This window comes from Podarcis erhardii (assembly GCF_964252035.2).
Source record: "Podarcis erhardii genome assembly, chromosome: 2".
NCBI classification, from domain to species: Eukaryota; Metazoa; Chordata; class Lepidosauria; order Squamata; family Lacertidae; genus Podarcis; species Podarcis erhardii.
Genome location: NC_138498.1, coordinates 68,547,502 through 68,569,367, shown reverse-complemented (window position 1 = coordinate 68,569,367; position 21,866 = coordinate 68,547,502). Strand labels below are relative to the sequence as shown.

Here is a 21,866-nt window from a genome sequence, read left to right as displayed (position 1 = left end):
AAAATAACACAAAGGTCCATCAGGAAATTAGGGGGTAACAAGAAAGTTATTGTGAAGGTAGGAAAGGCTTACACTAGGCTTACACTAGGCGCTTCCCTAATGTGGATCTCAGAATTGCTCTGGTGAGAAGTCTTAACATATACTCATACAGAAGCTTCTGACATGGATGAACAGTGAGAGCTGGAAAATGGGGGTGTTTTACCAAGCAGTGGTGCTGGAAAGAACATATGAACATAAGAAGCTGCCTTATACAGAGTCAGGCCACTGGTCCATCCAGCTCAGTATTGTCTAGATTGATGGGTAGCGGCTATTGTGTTTATTAATATTGCTCTTTAGAAGCTAAAAGAACTTGTTCTAAAACCAGACACAAAACAATAATGACACACCCAATAGTCGCATAATATCATGCGCTTGTTTCAACACAGGCCTAACATCTTAGAAATATGAAATAACTTTTCCCAAAGCTGAAAACAAAGCTCTTTCTCTCCACACAGACTCCATTAGCCTGGAGGCTATTTTCTCCTGGACCTCCTATCTCTTCAGCCCTTTTTCAGAAAAACAAAGACCAACTCACACACCTAAAATGGAGAACTGCAATTGAATACCCCATGTGATCATGATGAGTAGCAGAGATACATTCTCAGTTAATCATTTAAATGTTAGGCATTCTGTTGCTCTTTCTTAGCTTCCAATGCCATGTCTTGAGCGATACACATGCAGTTATTTTAAATGTCAATGTAGAATCAAGCAATTATACTTAACCCTATCTCTTCAGGTTATTGGACAGGATTCTTTCTCATTCATTTCCCTTCCCCAAGAAATAGAGCAATGATGAACTTACCTTTCTCACCAATACTATTTCTGTTTAATGAGTAATAATGAAGCTTGCATCTTCTGAATTCTCATCCTGAGTTCTCCGCATTGTCTTTCCCGCATCAGCCGAAGTGGAAGACGTCTTAGACTGAGGAACCTTGGAGACTGCAGAAAATTTGACGACTAAAGAACATCTACAAAAGAAGGTCGATTTCTCATCATACCCTGTTCATGCCATCTCCAGGAAGAAATTCATTATTATTCCCTCTGCTTATGCTCTGTTCTGCTAGCCAGTGAATATCTTGCAACATCTTCATTTGATTTATCAATAAATAAGCTCAGCATTATAAACCTCTCCATACATTTATTTCTGTGTTATCTACTTTTTAATTTATTATGTGATTTGGGTGAAAGAGAGATCTGGAATTTTCTTACTAATAACGCACAATGAAAGAACCAAGTCAAACAATCAGCAGAATCTATTCCCTTTGGACTGTAACACTTCTGACTTCAGGCAATTGATTTATGTAGATTAAAAAAAAAAAAACAAAAACACCTGTAGCCAAATGATTTAGTTAGACATTGAAACTAGAACCCATCACCCTGCCATGTTACTTTTTAAAAACTTTTTTATTGATTTCCAATAGAAGAAAAGGAGAAAAAGAAACAGACAGAAATGAGAGAAATGAGAGAAAAATACAAAAAACATCATTTAAATTGATATATAACAATATATATCTGTGTATTCAGCCACAGTCGTGCACTAGTGCAAGAATAAATATTATCGCAATGGGATTCCCTTCCTCTCTGCTTTCCCTACCTGTGCATCCCACTCTGTCCCCTAATTTCCTCTGGAGAATTGGAGAAATCCTCAGGACGGGTTAGGCTGTGCAGAAGAGGAGGCGAGGAGGCGGCCATTTTGCTTGCTGCACAAGGAGAAAATAAGAACATACGAATATAAGAAGCGCCCCAGCTTCTCAACAGAATATCTGCTTATTTCAGGGAAAGGCTGGAACTCTCCCCATCCTGCACCAACTTCAGATAAAGTGTCAGGCTGCGATCCTATGCAGAGTTGCTTGTGAGTGACTCTTTACTTCACAGGACTTACTGCTTAGTAAATATGCATAATGTGGCATCTGAATATAGACTGCATTTTTAATCAAGACTTATATTGGCTTATATCTTGATCAGGTTCCTAAATTAAATGGGCTTAGATTTTCAAATGTTTCATGCCAGGCAGAGAAAACCTTGGCCATTCTCCTAAGACAAGGGGGCCCCATTGATTTATAGTAGAAAAACAATTCTCAAAGTCATAAAAAGAGGAAATTAAAGGCTGAGAGCGAGGACACTGATCCTACATGATACAGAAGATAAAAAAGGCTGAGAAAACACCATTAGGAATGGGGAAAATAATACCATTTGCCTCCCAGTAAAATGAGCCATATCTTCTTCCTAAGGTTGAAAGGCCAAGAGCTAATGGGAGAAGCATCTAGCTGGCTGGGAAAGGAGGGGGAAAGGGGGAGGTGTACACTGAAGAGGTTTCTTTTTAAAAGCTGTGTTTTACTGAGTTCCTTCCTTTTTACTTTGAAAAGCTTTATTCTTTTAAGAGGCTACCTATGATAAATGTATGAAATATATTAGCTTAAATATATTGGCTTAAATGTAATTATGCAAAGGATTTAAGAAATGCTAGATTCTTATTTCATAGAGTCATATTGCAATAGGAGACCAGAGGGGCAAATGAGCCTAGCCCCCCTGCCAGACAGAAGACGCCATCCAAGCAGTCTTGATATATAGTTGTCAGACATTTGTTTAGAAACCTTAAATGAAGGAAATCTTTCAATGTTGATGTGAAACTCAAGATCCTTGACATCTGTTGAACATAAAAATGTAAGATTAACCATTTGTTTTAGAAGGCAATAGGGCAAGGAGGGCAAGAGGTGAGCTGGTAATTAAGATTCCATGTAAGATATATTATTACTTATATGTCATATATATAGCTCTTTGTCTCCCTTATAAGGGCAAGGAAGTGGGTGTATCTTTTGTGGGTGTATCTTTTGTGATTGGTTCTAGCAAACAGCCAATAGGAATTTCAACCAGGCTGATTGGACAGAGGCAGCCACAGGAGGAGCAAAGGGGGCTGGATTAAGGGAATATAAGTGCTGGCCAGAATGGCAGGAGGCCAGGCCAGAGCTTGGTAACCATGTACCACTGTGCCTCTTATTTATTTGTCTGACAAATAAATTATTATTTTAATTTCTCTATTGCTGCGTTGAATATTTCATTCCAGCTAAGCGTTAACCACAAGCAGGGTGCTACATTTTATGGTGCCGTGACTCGGATAAGTGGTCTGCTGGAACGCAGCCCCTTCGCCCTACTGGGCAGGGTACAAGAGAGAGGACAACTGCTTACCCAAAGCGCGCACTGGTAAATTTTTCCAGGGGGAACGCAGAAGACTCGTCTGTCTGATACCCTGCTCACTGGCGGCGACGGACCGGGGGAAACAGGGAACCAACCAAGGGTAAGTGCACAAAGGGATTTTTGGCCCTCCAATTAATTAGGAGGAAGAGAAGTCTTGATCAAACTTCTGCGTCTCAGTAAGGGGAAACTGAGTACGCTAGGTGGTTGGGTACATCAGATGTTGGTCTGGTGGAGGAAAAGGGAAAAATTGGGAGGTAGAGTGTGGTGAAGTATCCAGCGCATTGTATGTGTGAGAAAGTACAGAGCAATCTGTAGCTGACCTGAGTGTGGAGTGGGCAGTACTTCGGTTCCTAGTAAGGCCGACTTCACTAGGCAAGGAAACCCACAAAGCGCGTCTGTGAGTGACTGAGTGGATACTTCACAGGGCCATACAATGGGAGTTGGGGGTTCAAAGGGGGAAAATACACCTCTTGAATGTATGTTAAATAATTTTAAGAAAGCCTTCTCAGGGGCATATGGAGTCAAAATGACGCCAGAGCGCTTGAGAACGTTATGTGAACTAGAATGGCCAAAACAAATTACTGGATGGCCATCTCAGGGAACTTTTGATATAAATTTAGTAAGCAAACTTTGGACTGATATCGCCAAAGAAACTGGAGGGTGCCCAGAACAATTTCCATATATAGATTCCTGGCTGAGCACATTAAATAAAAATCCTCCATGGATAAGGGAATGCAAAGTCAAACGATGCAAATTATTGGCTGTAAAAGCCGAAGCTAGGAAAGGAATCTTGCCAAATAAACTCAAACCCATTTTTGAGGGGCCAGAGGAAGAGGTGCTTCCACCTCCACCCTATGCTCCACATCGAAGGGAGCTTAATCCAAACACTCCACCAGTTGTAACCCCAAGGCAAGAAACTGGAATGAATAATGGGAGTGGAGTCACAGAGCTTGATTCCTTGATAGATTATGATAAATATCTTCAGGAGGCATTGGAGTCCTATAATAAAGCCCAAGCAGAAGTGGTTATTCCACCTGTGACTCCTAATAGACCTCCATCTACAGTCTCCTTTAGTGGAACAACTGATTGCCCACCCCAAACCCCTGTACATCCAAGTCCCAGAGAAATGTTACAGAAGTTACAGGGAGACCTTGCTCGGTCAGCAAGCAATACAGCCAGGCGTATAAAGCTGCTAAAAGAACGCCTTGCGACAGATACCATCCCCTATGATTTGAGGCCCCTAGAGCAAAGTGAAGAGAAAGGTCACGTAGTAGCCCCTCTTAGAAGAGTATTTGATGCACTTGAGGAGCCTGCGCTGGTTAATGGGCAACCCGGACCACGGCCACCTCGAACTTCGACCCTGCAATATATTCCATTCACGACTACGGATCTGATGAATTGGAAAACACACACCCCTTCTTTCGCAGAAAAACCTCAGGCTATGATGGACTTGGTGACTTCAATAGTAAATACTCATAGCCCTACTTGGACAGATTGTCGCCAGCTCCTAAATACTCTGTTCACCACTGAGGAAAGGAGAGACATAATTGAAAAGGCACAGATATATTTGCGTGAGCAGGCCAGAGTGGGAAATATTTTTAATATTGACCGTCATCTCCAAGATAACTTTCCCTTGGAAGATCCTAATTGGGATCCAAACAATGCAATTCACCTGGCCAGACTCACCACCTACCGCCAGACACTTGTGCAAGGTATCCGCAGGGCATGCCAGAAGCCCACTAATATGTCTAAAGTCTCAGAAGGGTAGATGTGTTACCCATAACACTGTTTCGTGTTCGGTGTGCACCCACAAAAAGACTTAAGTTGTCACCTTTTGAGCTCCTGTATGGGAGACCGCCCTCCTTTGTTCAGGATATTCCAGCTGACCTTAAACAAATAGGAGATCATGTGACACAGGGACAAGTGCAATCTCTCTCCCGTGTTTTTGTTTCTCTTAACAGGTGGGCCCTCGAGCGCACACCGTGCAGCATTGCCGAGCCGATTCATCAGTTCCAGGCTGGCGATAGCGTATGGGTGAAAGAGTGGAAACGTGATCCACTTGCACCTAAGTGGCGTGGACCTTACACCGTCTTGCTCTCTACTCCAACAGCGGTGAAGGTAGCTGAGGTGACCCCCTGGATTCATCACTCTCGTTTGAAGAAGTCCGAAGGCAGTTGGACGTGCAAAGGTGACCCCTCTAATCCTTTAAAACTAACTCTCTCCAAAAACCCCTGTATCTAGCCCTACCGGGAACGGGCTAGGTCATGGGCAACATTTGACGACCGGCCTGCTGCAGCCACAACCTGGAAGCTGGCTGACCTGCGCACGCCTGAAGCTTGAGGAGCGTCTGAACCAGCGACTGTGAACGGAAAGATTCTCTAATACAATTGATTGACTGCCCCCCCCCTTGTGGAACAATTATCAGAGATATTACTCATTGGGGATCCTCGGGATATATGTTTTGGTCTTGGTGGTTCCCCATTTCTGTCACTGGGGGAATTATATTGGGGCTAATAATTATTTGCTATCACAATAAGGTAATCTTTTGTGGAAGGAATGCATATACTAGACATCAACATGATTTTATTATTAATCCTGATCCCTTGGGAAGGGGAAGGGTCCTTGAATCTGACCAAATTGGCTAAATATGGATTCAGCCATGACCACAATATGTGGGTAGGTTTAGCTGAAATGGTAGCTAATGTTGCAAATAGGACCAATTGCCTTGTTTGCTCTCTTGGGCCAGATGATTCAGAGGGAGGTATGCCCTTATTACCGATACCATTAGATGCCATTGGTATGGTAAGCGAAATGCCACACCAAACTGAAATACAGAATTTCCCCGGATGGAACTCAACTAAACCATTACGAGTTATACCTGTACAAGGGGAATTCTGTGTACATAAATCATCAGATGCAGCTGATTCTCCCATGATAGGCTCTTCTCATTGTCACTATACTTGGGATTATATTAAGAACAGTCATACCTGGGCACACGGTACTACCTATCGAACTCGGAATACCTTGCCCTGTGCACCTCCTTTTATTCACGCATGGAAAGTGGTGTGGAACATAACTGTGACAGAAAAAGGCAATCTAACATACTGCACTGTGAACTCTCTACCCCTTTTGGTATTTCGCCTTCTGTACTCCACGTACCAAAAACCTCAGACCCGATGGTTGTGGTGGATATGTGGAGAATGGGCGTACAAGAAACTCCCTTCCAAATGGAGTGGGACTTGTTTCTTGGGTTGGGTATTACCACCAATGTGGATTATGCCCACTAGTTCGGCCAGGCGAACACGAAGGAATGCTGATATTTCTCATATAGCAGGAGGAAGTACCCAAAGTTGGAGCGGTACTGATGATTGGCCGCCAGAGCGCATTATAGCCTATTATGATCCTGCCTCCTGGAATCCTGGTGAGCTCATACAAGGGGCACGGGATCCTATTTATAATCTAAACAGAATAATTCGATTGCAAGCAGTAGTGGAACTTGTAACTAATGCAACGGCCCAGAGTTTGAGACTTATTGCACAACAGTTGGATGAAAGTAGAGCCGCCATTTTGCAGCTGAAAATGGGAATGGATTATGTACTTGCCAGGCAGGGAGGCCTATGTGGAGTCTTGAACTTGACAGGGAATGCCTGTTGCTTTAACATTTCTGATAATGGTGAGGCAATCCGTGTGTTGGCCACAAAGATGGAGAATATAGCACATGTCCCAGTACAAACATGGGAAGGATGGGATATGGGATGGCTCACCAATTGGTTACCTAATGTCACAGGACTCAAAGGGATACTATTGTCTTGCTTGTTTTTCTTGACAGTAGTAGTATTGGTTTTATGTATGATGCCATGTATCATTTCATGTTTTAGAAGTACAATTAGCAAGATTGTTTCAAATGAAACTCTACCTCATATCATGGCCCTATACAGAGCTTTACCTCAGGAATATGATGAAGGTCAAGCTATCAAGGACACTTGGGATGAAGGTCCTTGAGCTTGAAAGGGGGGAATGTGGCATCTGAATATAGACTGCATTTTTAATCAAGACTTATATTGGCTTATATCTTGATCAGGTTCCTAAATTAAATGGGCTTAGATTTTCAAATGTTTCATGCCAGGCAGAGAAAACCTTGGCCATTCTCCTAAGACAAGGGGGCCCCATTGATTTATAGTAGAAAAACAATTCTCAAAGTCATAAAAAGAGGAAATTAAAGGCTGAGAGCGAGGACACTGATCCTACATGATACAGAAGATAAAAAAGGCTGAGAAAACACCATTAGGAATGGGGAAAATAATACCATTTGCCTCCCAGTAAAATGAGCCATATCTTCTTCCTAAGGTTGAAAGGCCAAGAGCTAATGGGAGAAGCATCTAGCTGGCTGGGAAAGGAGGGGGAAAGGGGGAGGTGTACACTGAAGAGGTTTCTTTTTAAAAGCTGTGTTTTACTGAGTTCCTTCCTTTTTACTTTGAAAAGCTTTATTCTTTTAAGAGGCTACCTATGATAAATGTATGAAATATATTAGCTTAAATATATTGGCTTAAATGTAATTATGCAAAGGATTTAAGAAATGCTAGATTCTTATTTCATAGAGTCATATTGCAATAGGAGACCAGAGGGGCAAATGAGCCTAGCCCCCCTGCCAGACAGAAGACGCCATCCAAGCAGTCTTGATATATAGTTGTCAGGCATTTGTTTAGAAACCTTAAATGAAGGAAATCTTTCAATGTTGATGTGAAACTCAAGATCCTTGACATCTGTTGAACATAAAAATGTAAGATTAACCATTTGTTTTAGAAGGCAATAGGGCAAGGAGGGCAAGAGGTGAGCTGGTAATTAAGATTCCATGTAAGATATATTATTACTTATATGTCATATATATAGCTCTTTGTCTCCCTTATAAGGGCAAGGAAGTGGGTGTATCTTTTGTGGGTGTATCTTTTGTGATTGGTTCTAGCAAACAGCCAATAGGAATTTCAACCAGGCTGATTGGACAGAGGCAGCCACAGGAGGAGCAAAGGGGGCTGGATTAAGGGAATATAAGTGCTGGCCAGAATGGCAGGAGGCCAGGCCAGAGCTTGGTAACCATGTACCACTGTGCCTCTTATTTATTTGTCTGACAAATAAATTATTATTTTAATTTCTCTATTGCTGCGTTGAATATTTCATTCCAGCTAAGCGTTAACCACAAGCAGGGTGCTACAATAGGGTCAGGGGAAGCTGCGCTGAAGGGCAGAGTGGAGCCCTGCCAAGATTTGCAAGCCTCCAAACTCTCAAAACGCAAGGTCCAGTCTTTCTCCTGTCACCCACAATAATACCAGTATATTGCCACCTCTGTAGATTCTCACCTCTGTCTCCAAGGAGAAGGAACAGTTGAAAAGAGGCCCAAGCAATTATTGTACATAGAAGGGGCTATGGAAGGAGAGGGTGGCAGTGAAGATGCTACTCCCCTTGTGGTGTTATCTTTCTCTCTCATAAGCAATGCTTCCACTGAGCAAGGCACAAGCATAAACTGGGAGATAAGCTGTAGAGAGATTTGGTCCCAAGCCTCTGTATCCCACCATGTGGCTGTTTGCTCCCACAGGAGGCAGTGATGGCTACCACCCTCGATGGCTTTAAAAGGAGGTTAGACAAATTCATGGAGGAGACTATCAATGTGATGGCTCTATGTTCTACCTCCAAAGTCAGAGGCAGCAATGCTTCTGAATACCAGTTGCTGGAAACCACAAGAGGGGAGGGTGCTTGCTGCTGCACTCAGGTCCTCCTTTGGGGATTCTCACACGCACCTGGTTGGCCACTGTGAAAACACAATGCGGGACTTACATGGGCCATTGGCTTGATTCATCAGGCTCCTCTCTACAATACGTAGCTTGTATATGAAATTAGTCAAAGGGAACCGGAATGGAACATCTTGCCGTGTGAAATTTATTCTATCAAACAGCTGGATATCCCACTGAAAGCAACAGAATGGGCTTCGGTTTAGCTAGGAGTTGAATCCGTTTATACCTGTTTTCTCATTTAGTGTTGTCAGCTGATTTTATTTTATTTTATTCTCTTCCCATCAACTGATCAGGAACATTTAAATTCAGCTGCATATTGCCAGACCTCACTATAAATGCATTTTTTAAAAGAAGTCCACTTTCTTTATCTGTTGGGTGGTGTTGCGGCCAGGCATTGGGCCCAGCTGGGGGTGAAAAGCGTTGCCGGCACTGGGTGGGGCCCCACCGAGAGATGGCCCCACTGTCTATTCAGCGCCGGCAGGAAGCGTGACCACAGGAAATTTAAACTGCAGCGTGGCTGGGGACCACCCTCTTGTGTCCTCTGTTGCATTTTCTGGAAACTGATTTTCTGGATCCATTTCAATTGAGGTTTAGGCCTGGTTTTGGTGCAGAAACTGTTTTGGTCGCCCTGTATGATGACCTCTGTCGAGAGAGAGACAAAGGGAACATGTGCCTGTTAATTTTTCTCAACCTCTCAGCGGCTTTCGATACCATCGGCCATGATATCCTTCCGGAGTGATTCTCCAAACTAGGGGTGGGTGGCACCGCTTTGCAGTTGTTCCAGTCCAACTTGGATGGTCGTTCCCAGAGGGTGTTACTTAGAGATTGCTCTTCAGCCCCATGGAATCTCCAATGAGGGGTTCCACAGGGCTCAATTCTATCCGCTATGTTGTTTAACATCTACATGAAACCGCTGGGTGGGGTTATCCGGAGGTTCAGGGTACATTATCAGCAGTATGCTGATGACACTCAGCTCTATTTCTCCTTTACATCTCCAGGTGAGGCAGTGGAATTGCTGGACCAGTGTCTTGCCTCGATAATGGACTGGATGAGAGCCAACAAACTGAAGCTCAATGCAGATAAGACTGAGGCACTGTTAGTGGGTGGTTCCCTAGACTGGATGGCTGGGAGGTCGCCTGCTCTTGATAGGGTTACACTTCCTCTGAAGGAGTAGGTTCATAGCTTAGAGGTACTCCTGGATCCTTTGCTGTTGCTCGAGGCTCAGGTGGCCTCAGTGACCCAGAGTGCCTTCCATCAGCTTTGGCTGGTGGCCCAGCTACACCCCTTTCTGGACAGGGATAGCCTAACTGGCCATACTGTTGTCTATGCTCTGATCCTGGTCCAACTGCACTGGCTGCCGGTTAGTTTCCAGGCCCAATTTAAAGCACTGATTTTGACCTATAAAGTCTTAAATACCTCAGGACCATAATACCTCAAGGACCACCTCTTTCCATATGAACCCATCCAGCCCCTGAGATCCTCTTCTGAGGCCCTTCTTTGGGTGCCTCTGCTCTGGTACCCCAGTTGAGGAACTCCTTCCCACTGAATATACTGATGTTCCCCACTTTTATCTGTTTTTAGGCATCAAGTTAAAACTTATTTCTCCCTTACAGTGTTGGCTGCTTTAAGAATTGGTTTATTCTGCTGGTAGACTGTTGTTTTGTTATCTTTGTTGAGTTTCTGGTTTTTGTTTGATACCATTGTCTTGTATTTTAATGAACTGTTTGTGTAGCACCTGGAAAACATTTGAGCTGAACAGCAGGCTATATAAATGCCATAAATCAAACTTTGATGTAATGAGAGGTTTGGCTTGAAGCCCTCACTTCAAACCTTTCTAACGTTGTAAGCTGCAACTAGTGGAATTCCCTCTTCTACATAACCATTTTTTATTACGGAAGCCCTAATAAAAGAAAGTTGCTGTGGATGATTTAACTATGCTATGATGATGAAACCTTGGCAGATGCACAGTATGAGAAACTTCAAGCTGAACTCAGCCCCAAACCATATTTACTTTGAGGAATAGACCCGCGGTATCTAGAATACGGCTGGGTTCAGCTTGAAGTTTCTTGTGCCTTGTAAATGGATACATAAATACAAAACCGCCACCATGCAAAAGATAAAAATAAATGCAGCAACATATGAGCAGGCAAGAAGTACTCTAATATGTAAAGAGACAAAAAGATCAAGCCTAAGAATCCCAATAGGCTTGAAGGGAAAAGCCCAAGAACCTAAACTTCCCCTTTTTAAAAGCTGCTAAGGAAGACAACTGTTTAAAATGTACAAGGTAAAGGCCGTAAGGATGTGGCTTATTCATTTATTCAGAGCCTGAGCAGGTTTTTCACCTTTAGAAGTCACACCTCTGATGGTTTTTCTGCCCCACCAGCTCTTTCTTTATTACGCACTGGGGAATTCTCCTTAGAAACAGCTACATATCTGATCTAATGAGATCCTTATATATGCAGTAGTTTTGTAGCATATTCAATACCCTTCAACGGGAGCACAGTGCTACCATTCCCCTCCTGCCTCTCTCGCTCTCTCTTTCACACACACACACACACACACACACACACATATATATATATCATACAATAGTCTAGCAAGATAAACAGTGCCTTGCTCACCCATTATAGCACGTGTGCCAGCTTTACAGAGTCAGTGGAGAGAAGTGAAAGCTGTAACAGTAATTGAGGTTTACAGAAGTTTGCTCTGCCTGGACTGATTATACGATAAATATTGCAAGGGGGCCATCTAGTGGCTATTACTGGTAGCATAAGGTAGTATATCTGTGGCAGTCTATGCGGTGTCAGAGGAGGAGGAGTACCTCTGGTGGGGAACACGCCATGCTCCTTCTGTTTGTCCACCTTTGGTCCCCGTCTTGCACTCAGCTCTCACTTGTGGCTCCTAGAAGCTGTCAGCATATGACAGTGGCCACACACTTTGACTGACCGGCTAAACCAGCTGAGAGTAGCCAGTGGGTCTCAAATCCTCAGTGTGTTCGAAACTTCTCCTGCATTTGAAGACAGGCTCTGGCAGATTGAGCAGATGGGACCCATAGTGGGTCCAACTCTCAAGAAAGAAGTTCCTGCACGTGTTGTAAAGGGAAGCAAGGGGCAACTTGGCCAGTTTCCCAGCTTCTCGATCTGGCTCAGGAAATGCATGTGTAGCCTCAGTTTCTTTGCACACCTTCCAGTGCAGTTCAATATACATGACTACGGCTTCAGTGTGCATTTTGCCCCTGTCTTGCCCTAGTTTCCACCAGAGACTGCTTCCATAATTATTGCACATAACCTCTTCAGTACTTAAATTGTGGTGCAGCTTCAGAGCCCAGCTCAGCAGAAAGTACTTTGAAGAGGTCATCCTGTCGAAGCCTAAGTGACATCTAAGGGCTATTGTCAAGCAACGTTAATATAAAACCTTGTACCTTTTCTGGTGCTCCTTTGAAGAAGGGGGGAAATACAACTATAAATGGTAACTTGAACTGCTCCCCCTGCTGTACTATTGATATTCTTATAATCATCTGTGGCATTCTGTGCTGGGTTTCATTACCTTAATGTTTGCCATGTGAAACATTAATGTTTGCCATGTAAAACATTAGCTTCCTATAATTCAGTTACTAACAGTAACTTCCCCAAACAATGTATGAGTAAGTGCATCTCAAGCATAACATGTCCCATAACAATTTTTCCTCCCCATGGGGTAAGCATTTGATGATACCAAAGAAGGGAAGAGATAAATTCACATTCCATTGTCATTATATGCTCAAATGGGTGCGATGCCATCGTTAATATTAGCAAAAAGGTTTCAGTACTTAGCTTGATGATAATGAGTTATTAACAGTTAATGGCCTTTTGGGCCATGTGAATAGTTCACTTTTTGAATAATAAGAATTATATGTCACGGGGGGGGCGGGGGTCAGGATTTTAGATATGCTTTGGTGGGGCATGGACAAAAAAGGTTGGGAACCACTGATCTAGACTAAGTTGGCTGGATTTAGTTCCCATTTACGTGAATAGAACTTAAGTCACTGCTCACTGTTTTCATTGGTTTCAGGGGACCATAAATCCAGTCAAAGGCAATTTGATGCTGGCTATTTTATTTTCAGCCCCTTTCCTGATAAACCCTAGAATTGCAAGTGCCTATTTCATTGCTGCTGCACCCTAAGCTGGCATTCTCGAATTGCCCCCCTTAAAAACCAAAATGCCCCTCTGAGGGGAACCACAGGTCTAGATCCAAGCAATGCTTTGTGTAAAATGCGTCACAACACTTCAAGGACGTAGAGTTGGGAAAGGTGGCAAAAAGGGCAACCAAAATGGAGCTCCTCCCCTTCACTTGTTGCTGCCTCTACACCTGTCCCCTCCTTGCAAACAAGCAATGGCAGCAGAAGGAGCAGCAGTCTCTGCTTGCCTTGTCTTCTCCCTCTAGGTGGCAGCACCGATTGGGCCCAGAGGAAGAGAAGGCAAGCAAGTGGGGAAGAAATGGAGAACAGGGACAGCAATTAGGAAATAGGGGGGGGGGTGTTGAGGCCTACTGATGGCATCTTGACCAAGCACCCCCCTGAACACAAAACAACTGGATCTGGCACTGATTTTGGCCACATCTGGACAATACATTTAAAGCAGCATTATACCACTTTCACCTGGGACGCGGGTGGCGCTGTGGGTTAAACCACAGAACCTAGGGCTTGCTGATCAGGTCGGCGGTTCGAATCCCCATGACGGGGTGAGCTCCCATTGCTTGGTCCCAGCTCCTGCCAACTTAACAGTTCAAAAACATACCAGTGCAAGTAGATAAATAGGTACTGCTCTAGCTGGAAGGTAAATGGTGTTTCCGTGTGCTGATCTGGTTCGCCAGAAGCAGCTTAGTCATGCTGGCCACATGACCCAGAAGCTGTATGCCAGCTCCCTCGGCCAATAAAGCGAGATGAGCGCCGCAACCCCAGAGTCGGTCACAACTGGACCTAATGGTCAGGGGTCCCTTTACCTTTACCTATACCAATTTCACAGTCATGGCTTCCCCCAAACAATCCTGGAAATGTAGTTTGTTCAGATTGCGGAGAGTTGTTCAGAGGGCCCTATTCATTTTACAGTCACATTTTCTAGCTGAAGCTGCATGGGACAGGATAACCCTAGGAGCGACAAGATAGAACAAAAATTATCCACTGTGAAGAGAAAGCAAACTGATTTTTCCCTCCCATCTCATAAAAGTCAGGTGACTCAGGGATGCAACTACAGTGGGAGATGAGGAATGGGGGAACCTTCTGGGTGCTGCATGCCAGGGGTGGGTCGGGCTGGATCCAGATTTTTTTTTGGGGGGGGGGAGGAACAATGTAGCTGCCCAAAAGCCAAAGGATTCTATACCCAATTCCAGTGCTTTTTTCTAAAAAAAAATAATGTTTAGGGTTACTCTCATTTTGACTCAAGAAAACCACCATTTTGTAGTCCAAATCGGGAAAGATAAATACAGTAAATGGACAAAAGTACAAAGATTTGCAAAATGTTTAGGGGTATGCGTACCCCTGCGTACCCCCCCCCCCAGCAAAAAGCACTGCTCCGTTCTATACCAGAAGATTCTATGATTCCAATTCCCTTCCAGCCCCTGCATTTCTACCAAGTTTTGCCATCTGCACAGGACTGTTAATTCGATGGGGTTTTGAGGCTGAAGTGTTGAAGAGGCTCCCTGCCCACAACCTTCTGTTTCATTGTTACGTTTCTATGGAACCGCAATCCAAATGCCTGGCTCACTCTTCAGTTTAATGAGACCACAGGCTGAAGCAACAGCAAAACAGTCTGTGCTTGCCAACATTGAAAGGAGAATAATGAGGGAGTGGGGAAGGGCTCTATTTGCTTTTGGAGTGAATTGGCATTGGTCTTATCTATTTCCCTTTATAGGGAAAGTTGCCAGAAATACAAGTAAGAATTTTATTGAGCATTCTTTTTATTGACTGCTTCTTTTGTGCGTGCAATCCTCATATGTAATTTGTCAGCAAGCCCTTTTATGTGTATGCTGTTCTTTGTTGTGGCATACGGCCAAGGCAATGCGATCATTTACTTGCTCTCTGATAAAAAGCTAGTTGCCCCTTCACAGATAAGGAACCTTTGAATTTGCTCCACCTGCCACTTCAGTATCAAATTTCCACATGTAGATATTGTTTGGAAAGGGGATATAGAGAGACCTCATATTCGATCTTTCCTTTGCCAGTGGAATCTGAGAAAAGTCTGCTTGGAGGTGTGAGATCAAGACTCATCATGAAGACATTGGGTTTTTTGCTTCTCGTTCTGACATTCTTCTTCCTGTACTCAGGTGAGTCACCTATCGTACTGCCAAGGTACCTTTTAGAGAGATGTTCCTCTTGAAATTTGTGTTGCATTATACACTCACATCTCAGAAAGGGACACACACCAATTCCATGATTCCATGAGCTGGATGTAAGAGCCACAGGGAATACAAATGCTTAACATGTAGAATTTACTCTGCCACATGGAGAGCCTCAGTGACAGCAAGCAAATTCCTGGTGGTACCTGGCACTGTTACCTAGTACTCTCCATGCCAATCTACATGATGAATAGCTTGCAAACATTAAGGACCCCAGGAGCCACCACACACACATTTTTGGTGGCCTCTACAGGGTTGCCATAACACACAAAAACAGAACTTATGTGGAGTTCTAAGCATCAACAAGAGGAAGTTTGACAGGATTGTGTTGCAAACCGATGGGATTTGAACAAATTTATGGGGGGAAAGCTTTCATTTGCGTTGTCAACCAGATAATGAATCTTAATTTATTTGCTCATTTTCACTTCAACTATTAATCAGCTATGTTATTTGGCATATTCCATGTCAAAATAGTAAAGGAAAGGCAAGAGAAAATGCACCTCATTTTTCAGAGGTGAATAAAATGTCCCCCAATGGACTGCTGTTCAACAGGTGGCTTGGCTTTGAAGCTTTTAAAATTGTTGTTTTGGTTCTAGATACTGAAGCAAGAAGACCCCAACTGCAGGTAAGAGCCAGCCATTTCTTCTGATTACACAATCAATATCGTGTAGCTGTAGAGGAGAATTAAAGCACGTAATAGTAAGTAAAGAACAATGAAAACAAAGTTTAGGATTAAACTAATTCTTGCACTGGTGTGCTGTTGAATCCGAGAGGTCCTGTCTCATCAGCATATTCATTTCCATGAAGGAAATGTGCTCCTGAACGGAACAGGGATAAATAATTCGCTTAGAAATGGGAATGAAATACATTAAGTAAGAATTGTGGCTCAAAAGCAGTCGGAACAACTCTACTATGAGCAAAGGATACAATATATGGAACTTTTTAGTTTGGCAAAATGGTGAGAAAGAGGGCACATGACAGAGGTGTATCAAATAACGCAGGGCATGGGAGAAGTGAATAGATAAATGTTTTCCCGCTATAACACTAGAATTTGGGGCATACAGTGAAGCTGAATTTTTGAAGATTCAGGAGAGACAAAAGAAAGGGCTTCTTCAGTGGATGAACTATGGAACTGAATCCAACAAATGATAGTTATAGCCACCAGCATAGGTGTTTTTACAAGAGCATTAAATAAAATTCATGAAAGATAAAGCTCCCAATGGCTACTACCTATAATAGCTATGCACTCCATGGGTGTAGCCAAGACGGGACAGGAGAGGGCAGCTACCCACCCCCTAAATAAAGTAAATAAATAAAAATATATAACTAACCAACCAATCACATTGCAGATAGTTTGTTCTCCCCTCACTAACATAGGTAAAAAGGTAAAGGGTAATGGACCCCTGGACGGTTAAGTCCCGTAAATGAAACGGTTAAGTCCCGTCAATGAAACACTGTGACAGAAACCAGAGAGCACTGGTGTGCTTTCAAACTGCTAGGTTGGCAGGAGCTGGGACAGAGAAATGGGAGCTCACCCCGTCGCAGGGATTTGAACACTGACCTTCTGATCGGCAAGCTCAAGAGGCTCATAAAGCCTGCGGCCACTAACATAAATCCTGGCTGTGTCCATGATGCACTAGTATGGGGTGTAAGTGGGTTTGCCATATTTCAAGAAGTAAAAGCCTGGGCAAAAAGTTGGGGGAACTGGTTGAGCTTCCCAAAGTTGTTGAGCTTTTTTGGGGAAAGGGCTAGGACACATTGTGCTGCTTCTGGGGCAGTTTGTCCACCTTTGGGGTCCCCACCCTGCACCCAGCTCTCATGACAGCAGACACACCCTGGAAATGGCTTCAACTACCTGCACACAGCTGTTGTTGCCACAGCAGCGGTGGGTGGTTTGTTCCTTGCAGGTTCCTTGGAGGCTGGATCTGCAGCCCCTGTGGAACCTGCCCCCTGAGGTGGTCACCTTGCCTTGACTCATGGGTGAGCTGGTCTTTATCACCCTGCCCCATCCAGCTAAGCTGTGGCAATGTTGGTATCACGCGGGAGCAGAGATGGGGAGAAATTCTATTCAGTTTGCATTTAAAGGCAAAACTGTCACATTGCAGTTTCTGATGCAATGTGGGAACTGAAGCAAAGCTATTATTCAAAATTCACAAATACCGTATTTTTCCATGTAAAAAGTATTTTAGGAATTGTGGGTCGCCTTATACATGGATAGTGCATGGGAGGGGCGTAGGATTGGTTGCTGCCACGAGCCGGAGATTGTCAACGGCATGTTATTGGTGGTTGCGGCAAGGGCTGGTGTTGATTGGCTGTCGCTGTGGCATTTGGGTGGGCAATTGGCAGCTTCTGCCAGCAAGGTGACAGACAAAAGGTGGCTTTTGCGACGCATGTGAGTGGCATTGTAGGTCATGCGGGTGAGCTATTTTCGGCAATACCACCTAAAAAAAAGCTCAACAACTATGGGCAATCCTTCCCCAAAAAAATGTCTACAATTTTGGGCAATCTACCCCCACTTTCTTAATTTTGAGTCCCCCAAAATAGGGGTTGTCTTATACACGGGAGCGTGTTATAAACGTAAAAATACAATATCCAAATTTTGCACTGCATTCCTCCAGCCATCAGACGTTTACAAAAATGCATATATTAAAAGGAAAGTGTGCATAAAAAATAATATATTAGAGCCAGTGTGGTGTAGTCTTTTGAGTGTTGGACTACTATCTGGGAGACCAGAATTCAATTCTGTGCTCAGCCATGAAGCTTACAGGGTGACCATGGTTGTTGTGAGGCTAAAATGAGGGGGGAAGAACTTGAGCTCTTTGGGCCAAAAAGGTGGGGTCTAAATATAATGAATAAATAATGAAATAACATACAAAAAACAAATTATACCGAGGGAAAGTGCTTGCAAAAATGTGTACAATAGTGTAAAAAAAAAATGATTGGAAGAAACCTGCCTCAAAATGGTAATAAACTTCCAGAAGAACATAAAGAGAGAGAAAACTCATGAATTGTAGCAGAAATATCTGAACTGATTTTAAGATTGGAAAGCAGAAAGCAGAAACGGAGAGAACTGAAATTAACAGACCCCCTCAATCCCTGGAAACAGATAAACAAAAAATAGATACAGATAAATAAAACAATCAATGTAAAGTTGATTCATTTATTTCATTTACTTAAGGCATTTATACAGTTCTTAATTGTTTGCATCTCTGAGCAGTGCTCATAAAACAAGCCCAAAAAATCATGGACCAATGAAACAATTTAAAAACTATAATAAAACCAAACACTAGCTTAAGCAGCAACAGAGCACAGTGATATATTATACATATCCTGTGGTGGGAAATAAAAGATAAGTATTTGGCTTGATGGCTTTAAACTAGTCAGGGTGTGCATCTGTGTGGGTGTGTAGGTATGGCCACATTTATTTATTTCGTTTCAACATTAAAAATTACATTGAGTTGGCTTTTCAAGTAAGCCTGAGAACATCCCTCGCTTTCTGAAAACGAGGACTACCTTACTAGATGTTTATCATACATCTGCACCTGAAATTCTCCTTCTCTCTTGGCAGAATGGTAAGGCACAGCATAACAATGCTTGGCGAATGATCATGGGTATTCACTCACTCTGTATTTATGTATGTGCTTATATTTATAACACTCAAAGAAGTCATTGTGTAGCTTAATGCTAAGTGGGCAAGGAAGCTTGAAAAGGTGCTATTGCTCTCTCGCTCTCTGCAGGTTGATTGCCAAGGCTATCCGAGAAACTTCTGCACCCTGGAGTTGCAACGAATGTGTGGTTCTGATGGCCAGACATACAGCAATAAGTGCTTCTTCTGCAATGCCTTTGTGTGAGTACAGATTTCCCATGATGAGCAATCTGAAAAGGATGTGCAGGATTTGTAGCCTATTTAAGAGAAACGCTGCCTTACAAAGGGCTGGATCCAATGTTTGTGCAAGTTTTCTGCTTGTGTAGTGGATCTTCCCCTCTCTCCTCTCTCTCCCACTCTGGCATGAGGAACCCCACACCTGTTGTAGGGGTTCCTCCAACCCTCTAAACCAAATTTGGAGCGGGTGGGAGGGCACAAGGAGAGGAAAGGGAAGTTCCATGGCACAAGTGGAAGTCCTTGCCTGAACAAAACAACCGCAAGATGCAATCCAAATAATTTTGTAACATGAAACTTGGAGAATGAAGAAATTTCATCCAGTGTTGTCACCAACAGGAAATGTAACTTAGGGCAGTAAGCAGTTGGGCTAGCACAAACACTTAGGGCTGCACAGTGGAATTTCTCATTCCCTTCTCCCACCTGAACATATTTAGGAGTTGCGCATGGTGTAGGGGGAGAGGATAAGGTGAAGTTTCATTGCACAGCTCCAAAGTCCTTATACTAGTAGACCTGTCCAGTTGGAGGCCACTCTATGGTTGCCAATTTCAAGTGACCTCTCTTTTTCAGTTGATCCTACTCACTGGTACATTTCTTCTGTTTAAAAATTTTGCATCTTGTGGATCCTCACACTCTTCTTTGTCTTTCTCTCACCAGCAAAAGTCGTGGAAGGCTCTCCCTGATTAGATATGGACCATGCTATGGAGCTAGGAATGTCTAAAGAACATTCCACTAAAGAATGTCACCTTCAGTTCATGCCTTGGTCACCTTTTAGCATCACCACAAACGAAGCCACCCACTGTTTCCTCCTTGCATTTTCTGCTTTCGTAGCTGAAGAAAACATTGCATCATCTTGATTGGATTTATCAATAAATAAGCTAAGCAGCATTATCTATCTCAGAGTCTTCTTTCCCATTCTTACACCTCGTATATATTTGGGATCTGTGAAGAGAGAAAAAGTAGATGTTGTCATACCCACTAAGAGTGGAGCTACACAAACAGTAATATCATGAGTTACAGTTTATGCTTGACACTGTGGATGGTGGGTTGCCACAAAATACACCTGCCTATACATAGGAAACCAGCATATCAGGCAGAAGCAAGTCTAAATTTGAATCCTTCTGTCTGATGTTCTACATTTCTAATTTCTCCACTCCACAAGGAAGCATTCAGTGATGTGATTCATGCACTAGCAACTTGAAGCGGTGCAGTCTAGCAAGAGCCACACCATTTAATTCTGCTGGCCACATAGCTAGTTCTTAACATCTCCTTTGAAGGACCTCATGGCTTTGCAACTAAACCTTTAACACAAAGTTTTACAATGTCTGTTTCTGGCCTGGTAGGCTGGATAGTTATCTGTTCCCATTTCCATGGTTCCAGTTACAGATAGGTAGCCGTGTTGGTCTGCCATAGTCAAAACAAAAAAAATTCCTTCCAGTAGCACCTTAAAGACCAACTAAGTTAGTTCTTGGTATGAGCTTTCGTGTGCATGCACACTTCTTCAGATACACTGAAACAGAAGTTTCCAGACCCTTCTATATAGTGAGAAGGTGGGGAGGGGTATTACTCAGAAGGGTGGTGGGAATGGGTGATTGGCAGATAGCTGTGATGAGCCTGTTGACGACTCTTAACGACTGCAATAGGTCTTACAGGAAAAAGCAAGGGGTGAGAAGGTGAAAAGTGGCTTTGTCATGTATAATGAGATAAGAATCCAATATCTTTGTTCAGACCAGGTCTCTCCATGGTTTTAAGTTTGCAACTTATCACCAAACTTAAAACCATGGAGAGACCTGGTCTGAACAAAGACATTGGATTCTTATCTCATTATCTCGTCAACAGGCTCATCACAGCTATCTGCCAATCACCCATTCCCACCACCCTTCTGAGTAATACCCCTCCCCACCTTCTCACTATATAGAAGGGTCTGGAAACTTCTGTTTCAGTGTATCTGAAGAAGTGTGCATGCACACGAAAGCTCATACCAAGAACTAACTTAGTTGGTCTTTAAGGTGCTACTGGAAGGATTTTTTTTTTGTTTTGTCCATTTCCATGGGTCATCTTTGGCAGGTAGATGGGACAACCCACCTGGCAATCACCTGACATCATGATTATCAGATCATGGAGGATGAGTTCATACCTGCTTTCTGCAGGGATCAGCTGAGCAATTGCATTCCCCATGGATGCTTTCAGAGTGTCCCTATTTTGGTGTAGGACTCGGTGGCCTACTAGCAAATTCAGGTTCCCTTCCCATAACAGAGCCTGGCTTCTAAGCAGTTGTCCCTATTTACTGAGGTGAGATTATACAGCATTGTGTCGCTCAGTTGTTATCTCACTCTTCCCAGTGCATTTCCCTGTCATTTTCCTTATTGTAGAAAGTCCCATTTTTGAGGTCCCCTGAAGGAAAGGGATACCTGGGGGGGGGGAGATATAGCCAGGCCATGACTGGATGGAAGGGACACCGCAAAACAGTAGGTGAATTCATGATTTATTGCAGCTGTAACAATATAACTTCTCTCCCTCAGTCTGACTGGGCAGTCCTGGGGGCAAGGGTGAAGGAGGGGCAGGAGTCAATGGGAAGAATGTTGTCTCATGCC

General features: G+C 43.4%; 1 protein-coding gene and 1 long non-coding RNA gene across 2 annotated transcripts in view; both read left to right on the top strand.

Annotated features, from left to right (window-relative positions):
- LOC309336123 (ovomucoid-like) overlaps positions 1–1,106 on the top strand; it is a 36,377-nt gene extending 35,271 nt beyond the window's left edge. The window contains exon 4 of the mRNA XM_081851604.1: positions 940–1,106. Within this exon, the coding sequence (XP_081707730.1) occupies positions 940–1,000 (61 nt within the window). The 3' untranslated portion in view covers positions 1,001–1,106. The remainder of the gene's footprint in view (positions 1–939) is intronic.
- Positions 1,107–15,871: 14,765 nt separating this feature from the next.
- Positions 15,872–20,160, top strand: LOC309334804. Its single transcript, XR_014153276.1, has 3 exons — positions 15,872–16,017; positions 19,130–19,239; positions 19,930–20,160. It is a non-coding gene; the product is annotated as an uncharacterized lncRNA (long non-coding RNA).
- Positions 20,161–21,866: the final 1,706 nt, after the last annotated feature.